A 7,985-nucleotide genomic window follows, 5' to 3' on the forward strand; every position below is an offset into this window, starting at 1 on the left:
TAAACATCGTTTCTTATAATGTCATGTACAGTTCAAGACTAGTGCTGATGTTATTACACTTGTATACTTGGTTAGAACCCTGGTTTTTTTTCCCTGCTGATGAGAGGCTGCTTTCTTCCTTCCTTCAATATAAATTAGGTATAAATGAGATATGTAGCATATTGGTATTTAATTCAAAGATAGCCGCATGTTATACATTTCAAAGATGGTAAATTGGTTTCACGTATAAAAACGGCTTTTTCTGCAGTATGTTAATTCTACCAAAGCAAATTATCTTGCCAAGACGCTAAAATCCATTATTTTGTTTCATCTGTGTAGTTACAGATCACCTAGATTACAGATCACCTAAAATTTGGTTTCTATCCCTCAGTGAATATCAATTTCATCTTTGCTTATCTTGATTCCTGATAGCCTAGAAGAATACAGATTCATTAAAATGTTATACACGCATACTTGAACTTTGCATTTCTTTTTCTCAGACATTTTAATTCTAGATTTATCTTAAAGGCGGTTTATTTTTGTGATAGAAAAAACATTGTTGACAGACCTTTAACTGGGAAAATTATAGAATTTATGTGGTCTCAATCTCTTTGTAAGTAAAAGGAAGTATGAGCTCTTAATTCCCTTCTTTCTGTAAAAGTCTATGATTCATTATTTTGTGTCAAGTTAATGCTCTGCTTTTTTTTTTTAATTGCTTGAGGAACTTTATTTTAATGCTCTACTTTTAATAGGTTACAGGTAGAGAGTTGTTGATGGATCAGGCTAAAGAGTTGTCTTGGAAGGATCCTTAATGTGTCCATGTTATCACACATTAAGTTATCAGGTGTGACAAATCTGGTGGTTTCTCATGTCCTTTTGTTTTTTTAGCCACAAGACATCAAAAGTAATCCATCTGCAGGCTTAAGTGAATTTTGTGAGATTTGACAGTTTAATAATAAGAGTATACCAGGGGTGTCACAAGCTCTCGGTTGGCAGACAATAAATGATTGTTAAAGTTAACTTAGGTGTGGTTTCATTGCTTCTCTTGGTGAGTCATAAACCATTTCTAAATGTAAGACAAAAAAAAAAAAAGAGAGAGAGATTCAAAACTAAGCCCAGGAAGAGATATGAATACGCAAAGATTTATATGCATATGTTTATGGCAGCTTTATTTTTAATAGCTAAAAGCTGGAAATAACCAAATATCCGTCAGCTGATGAATGAGTCAACAAAATGTGGTCCATTCATACAGTGAAACACTACTCAGCAATAAAACAAACTATTGATGTATGCCATAGCATAGAGGAATCTCAGGAACGTTATGCTAAGTGAAGGACATCAGCAAAGACTACATACTATGTAGGAAATGGTAGAAAAAGCACAGCTGTAAGGACAGAAAGCAAATCATTTGCTGCCAGCGTCTAGGGGTAAGAGGAAGGCATTGACTAGAGAGGGGCACAAGGGTCCTTTTTGGGGTGATGGAAATGTTCTACCTCATTATTTCCGTGGTGCTTATGTGTACATTTGTCAAAATACATCAAATTGTACACTTAAAATTGGTGGCTTTTATTCAGTGTAAATTATACCACAAATTTAAAAACAAATTCAGGGCAGCCTCTTGAATGCCTTACAAAGTGACTACTTCATTTGGGGAAATAATCATTTTTAAACTTTGAGAGCCTATTTTTAACAAGATACTAGCAGTATTTGTTTTTATGCTGAATCTATGTAAAATTTTGACCCCTAAAATGTGTTTGTGTAGAAAATGGTAAATGATCGGCTTACTTGAATATCTCATTGCATTTTTGCTTTCTCTTTACTTCTCTGCCCAACCTAGAAAAACTAATCGAGGGACTCAAATCTCCTGACACTTCTCTTCTGCTCCCTGACCTCTTGCCTATGACAGATCCTTTTGGTAGCACTTCTGATGCTGTAATTGGTAAAGTCATCATCTCTGTTTCTTCAGTCATGCATGATATGTGTGTCTGTTTCAAAAATGGCAACTAACTGGTTAACAGATCCCTACTGAGTAGCCCTGCTGAGGAGCGGAAATGCCATGAAGCCTCCTGGTGTTGGAGTGATGCCTTGTGCTAACCCAGAAGCCAGGGCTGTTTAATCTCCCTTGTTATGGCCCCAAATGAAGTGTTATCTCTGCCTTTCGGCAGCACAGCACCATTACTTATTCTTGAAACACTGAGATTTCTAGAGTGAATTTCTTGTGAATTAGGGGTAATGTGGGAAAATTCACATTTCGTTACAAAAGCTTCATGAAAAAAGTTGGTTTCCGGGTGGACTTCACCTTTAGCAGATTCTTCTTTAGAAGGCCTCCGTATGTGCCAAGCGTCAGTAACTGAGAAAACATTTCCCCCATGTTGAGGCCCTATGAGTAGAATCCAGGGCAGGGGTCTGATCTGCTTGCTTTTACATTTTCTTGTGCTCCAGCCGCAAGGCAGGCAAGACCTATAAAACATCCGGGGCCCCTGTACTACAGGAGCACAAAGTCCTAGAACTCAGAAATGCCATGACCCTTCAGAAAGATGTTCCTCCAGCTGGGGCATGTCACATGGTAAAGAATACCTCCAGCTACAGCATGGCATGGGATTTGAGGTGGACTAGTGGCCTTTGCAAGGCACAGAACATGTTTGGCCCCAAGTTTATCCCGTAAGAAAAGCACAATTACCAGAAGACATTAAGGTGCCTTTGAGCCTGTCTTCTGACACGTAAGAGGTCTCCTTGAATAGCTCGCATTCAGCATTTATCTGTAAAAACTGAGAATCACCGAGACTAGCCACCGTGGTTAACCTTGAACGTGCCTGCTCTGTCAGTGAAGCCCAGACACTCAAAGCAGCAGAAAGAAAGCAACTTGCTGTGCTTTCCATCTTACCTGAGATGGGCATTTTAGAGACATGCCGAAGAAAGCCTTCACAGAATCATCCAAGGAACCTTCTGATTACCTTTCCCTTACCCTTTCCTCTCCTCTCTTAATGCTCTGTTACAAAAGAAAAAGCTGATGTTGCTGTTGAGAGTCTGATACCAGGACTGGAGCCCCCGGCGGCCCAGCGCCTCCCATCTCAGACGGAATCTGTGACCTCAAACCGCACAGGTCAGTCAGGAGTCTCTGGGGCTGCAGGAACTGGTCAGTTCGGGGAGCCCTCTGAGTCAGGCTTTCCACCTGCGGCAGATGGTCCTGGGCTTATTTCACAGCCTGGTTAGTTCCTCCTGGAATGGATGCTCTGCATGATTACAGCCCCAGCTTTAGATGTTGAGCGATGTGTTTCCTCACTAAAGAGTCGAGTACCTTTTTGGAGCCATGTTCTTTGTAGAGTGATCCCTGGGCTTTCTTTGGTTTCAGTCTGTCTTTATTGAAGATTTTTGTCACTGGTGGCGGGTTCCCTCTACTTCCTTAATTAAAGAACTCTGCTGAGTTGTAAGGATGCCCTTAACTCCTCCTGGGTACTGAGCAGTCTTTCGGATCTAACAATGTCAGTGATGTCCATGGGGGCTCGTGTTATGTATGTTAACATTCTATTCCCAGCACAGAGCTTTAATCACATCTAGGTGATTTGCTATTAAATTGTAGGCAAAGTTGAAATCTTCCCTGGATCCATTCCTTAACTACAATTCGTTAAATACAGATTTGATAACCTTCATTTTTATTGAGTCCATAATTACCTTGATAAAAGTGTCCACTTTGCTCACTTGGAACAGAAACAATTAGAAGTCTAGGAAATATGAGAATAAACTCATCCAGGTTAAAAAAAAAATGACACAGAAGACAGTATGGTTCTTTTTCCTTGTGCTTACTTGGCTGTTTTCTCCTAGAAAACTCCCAGAAAACAATTTATGTGTTGAAATACTTGAACTCTGAATTTAATCTTCCTTTTGTTCCTTAACTAAAAGCAAAATCATGTGTTCCAAGGAGCAGTTCAGATTTAAAGAATACTAATAAGAGACAAGATCATTCAATTTTGAATGGGGATTGGGTTGAGTTCTAAAAAAGTACTGCCAAATCATGCCATATTCTGCTAATAATAAGCCAGGGACAACCCCCTTCTTGTCAGCTTGGATACCTCATCTTATAGCAACTTTTTTCAGTGAATGTTTAGGGAGAGTTTAAGTGAAACTCTTTAGTTGCAAAGTCCTTTTTCCCAAATGGCATTTGCTGAGAACTGAGTTGCCAAAGTTTTATTGATATCCAAACCATTTACTTGCTTAACCAGCAACCTGTGAGCAAAAAAATTCTTCCATATTTATATATATATCTGTTAAGAGAAGTTTAGAAATCCATGTTTCTCTAGATGAAAATACAGGGTGCTTAACGGGTTTCTTTTGGTTTTCTTTCTCCCGCCTTGGCTTGTATGTATAATATATTGGGTTGGCCCGAAAGTTCATTTGGGTTTTTGTACGCGCGTACGGAAAACCCGAACGAACCTTTTGGCCAACCCAATAAATGCAATAACTTAAAGGCTAAGACCTAACCTCGTGATATTGTTGTGTGTGCCATTTAATGCCATCACTGACCTGGGATGCTGTTAATCTGGACTCAGATTCTCTCACCGGGGAAGATTCCCTGATTGATTGCTCTCTGCTTTCTAACCCTACTACTGACCTTCTGGAAGAATTTGCCCCCATAGCGATCTCTGCTCCTGCCCATAAAGGTAAATGCTTTCCTCTTCTTGGGCCCACATGTATCCTTAGAGGAGAAGAACTGAGCAACTCCTGAGAATTTTCCTTGACAAAAGTCTTTGCTAGTGAAGTTTTTTAACCACCTCCTTAAGTGGAAAACTTGAGTTTGTACTCTTAGCCCCTGTGTTAAAGTTCCTCTCAGTAAGACTATTTAATAAGGCTGGGACAACAGACTGTGGAGATGTTGCTTTCTGGCAGTCACCTGGAATGCAGATATTCCATGCTTTCTATTAAAGACAGAGCTACATACCTTTGCAGTCAGCTCAGGGTTGAGTTGACTGTCCACTAACTGACTATAATCAGATACTTGTTGGCCTTAGAACTTAAAACTGTGTCATTAAATCAGATTTAAAGTTTTTTGATAGTGATTACTACAATAAAGAAAAAAGCATCATTCTTCAAAAGTCAGTGCTCAAAGATTGAACTCGTAAAAGTTTTGAATTTTAGTTAACCTTTGAGTCATGATTAATTACCGGGTTTCTCTTTCTAATCTACTGTTTCCATTTCTTAGTCTTGGGTTAATACTGGTTTGAAATTCTGAGGGACGGAGGTAGCTTGAATTGAGTTCTATTCATTGAGTAGTTCGTGAGAGTGACAGGCACTGTGCCTGGCTTACCGTACGCAGGCATTCACTAAACTTTCTGGGCTTAGATAACTAACGTGGTTTTCTGGAAGGAGCAAATACATATTAAAGGAACAGCTTGTAAGTTCTTTCTGAAGGAAATTTAGGAAGAAAGCCTCCCCGAGATGATGAAATAATAATTAGCCTTTGGTTTGCAATGGTCATAGCTGAGTTTTTGTTTTTACTCTTAATAGCATTAAAATCACTATGTTTTTATAGACTATGTCTTTATAGAGAAGTTACCTATTTAGCCAATTATGTCTGACAGGAGTGTGTCAGCAGCAATGCGTAATTACAGAGGAACATCACTTGCAAAATAGGTGCTCAGCTAACACTTGCTTGTAGAATGGAGAACTTCTAGTAAACTTCACCTTGAAATCTCAGTGCATGTGATCTTCTGCCCCAACATTACTGGGGCGTCAGTGTTTGAATGTCTTTTTTCCCAATCACAGGGCAGTGAGTTCTTTCAGAAGTATTCTGTTTGCCTTGTATACAATGGTTACTTCTTAAAGGGTGACTGATTATCTCCACGCTGCCCTTGGTTTTTGAGTGTTTCTGAATATTGTTAGTCCAGCCTCTGTTTGCTCAATAAAGAAGATAAATGACTAAATCCCATGCTTTTGTGAATTACTGACGGTGAAGAGATATCTCACAATAACTACATTTAATGGCCTTATAAAGGTAGGGAGAATTCTTCCTGTAACTCTTCTCCCTTCTCATTTATGAAAGTCTTAACATGGCCAGCTCTGAAGCATTTTTTTCTATTTCCCCAAGTTTTCCAGCTTTACTACTTTAATTTCAACTCAGGAAAATAAGCATTTTCATCTTTAAAAACAACAGTGATTGTACAGTTGGGAACTGTGTGCCTCTTATGTATTCTCTCATTTGCTAATCTCTACCTCTGTTGTTTCTGCTTGTGTACTTGCATTCTGTATTAAGCTGCAGAAGATAGTAATCTCATCTCAGGTTTTGATGTCCCTGAGGGCTCGGACAAGGTGGCAGAAGATGAGTTTGACCCTATTCCTGTATTGATAACCAAAAACCCACAAGGTAAGAAAGAGAGGATGGGGAAAAGAGAAGAGTTTGACATCAGCTCTCTTCAAAATAGTAATGTACCTAATCTACAAAGGCGGGGGGTAGGGAAAGCATCAACATTTAATGAAGGAAATTGGGGGTAATAACAATCATTGTGGGCTGGACCAGTGTAGATAGATGGAGACACAGGTAAAGGTACTAATATAGGTATCTTAAAGCATAACCATGGTGTTTATTTAGAGAGAAGAAAAGTAATATTTGACTAAAAGTAATAGTTTGACTAAAAGCTGGTTTTTTCAAAGTATCAAGCTAAAAATAAAGTGATCTTCAGTCAATGGAAACCTGAAGATATGTAAAAAAAAAAAAAGGCACAGGATATTTCTTATCATGATTAGAACAATATGTAATAAATATTCTTTCCAAAGAGATTAACAGTGGTACTTTGATATCATTTGCATCTTTTGGACATTTGTGGAGCATCCTTTTTCTTCTTTGTTGGATTAAAATCATTTGACCATGCCATAAAACACTGAATTGCCCTAAGACCATATATATATACATATATATATATATACACACACACATATATACACACACACACATATATACATATATATAGGTGTTATTTACATTTATTTATTTATTTATTTATTTATTTATTTATTTATTTATTTATTTATTTATTTTCTACGCTCAAAAACCCAAAGCTGTTTTGGTTTTTTTTTAACATCTTTATTGGAGTATAATTTCTCTACAATGTTGTTTTAGTTACTGCTGTATAACAAAGTGAATCAGCTATACTTATATACATATTCCCATCACCCCTCCCTCTTGCATCTCCCTCCCACCCTCCCTATCCCACCCCCATCTATATATTTTTAAAGCATGTTTTTATTACAGTAGTCTTCATAACTAATTCCTCCCCAAAACAAAAATTACTGATTTTTACCTTACAGGGAAATGAGTTGATGTTATCAGGAAGTTAGTGTACAGCCAGCAGTTCTCAGGCAAAATAGATATTCATTTGAAAATAGCATCCTCTTTGCAAGGTCTCCTGCCTATAGTAGGGTATGCACACAGTGCTTGAACGTTTGGTGGGAGGTGGTGGATCTCTAATTTATATGTTTAAAAATTAACATGTAAGAGTTTGCAAAATGTAAATTGTTGTTTCTCTAGGGTGTTTTGTTTTGTTTTGTTCCTCCTTTGCTTGTTCTGCACATCTAAACCCTAACCCTCTGTGTTTTGTACTGAATTCCTATCTCTCCACTTCCAGGTGGGCACTCTAGAAACAGCAGTGGGAGCTCTGAGTCCAGTCTTCCCAACCTAGCCAGGTCTTTACTGCTGGTGGATCAGCTCATAGACCTGTAGCCGTGACCCAGTAGCAGATGCAGTTCTGTAACCTTCATACCGTAATATACATTTTCATTACAGAGTTAAAAGAAAATGATTTTTTTTTAATCTGCAAATAAGGGGCCTTCTAGCCCTAATCTCCTACTACCCCTTGCCTTCTCCCATAGAGATGATAAGGAAAGAAAATCACTTTGGCCCTCCAGATACTCCTTGGCCAGCTCCTCTCTGTTAGTTTGCTGTGTTTCCTCATTACCCTTCTTCAATAGCATTATCTTAAATCAAACGCTAGATGCCATGAGCTTCACCTCTGCTG

General features: G+C 38.4%; 1 protein-coding gene across 1 annotated transcript in view; it reads left to right on the plus strand.

Annotated features, from left to right (window-relative positions):
* AAK1 (AP2 associated kinase 1) overlaps window positions 1–7,690 on the plus strand; it is a gene marked incomplete at its 3' end in the record, with an annotated part of 155,371 nt that extends 147,681 nt beyond the window's left edge. The window contains exons 18-22 of the mRNA XM_079720514.1: window positions 1,817–1,918; window positions 2,981–3,082; window positions 4,527–4,637; window positions 6,227–6,337; window positions 7,596–7,690. Coding sequence (XP_079576640.1) covers window positions 1,817–1,918; window positions 2,981–3,082; window positions 4,527–4,637; window positions 6,227–6,337; window positions 7,596–7,690 — 521 coding nt within the window. The remainder of the gene's footprint in view (window positions 1–1,816; window positions 1,919–2,980; window positions 3,083–4,526; window positions 4,638–6,226; window positions 6,338–7,595) is intronic.
* Window positions 7,691–7,985: the final 295 nt, after the last annotated feature.

This window comes from Hyperoodon ampullatus (genome assembly GCF_949752795.1).
Source record: "Hyperoodon ampullatus genome assembly, chromosome: 15".
In the NCBI taxonomy this organism is placed as follows: domain Eukaryota; kingdom Metazoa; phylum Chordata; class Mammalia; order Artiodactyla; family Ziphiidae; genus Hyperoodon; species Hyperoodon ampullatus.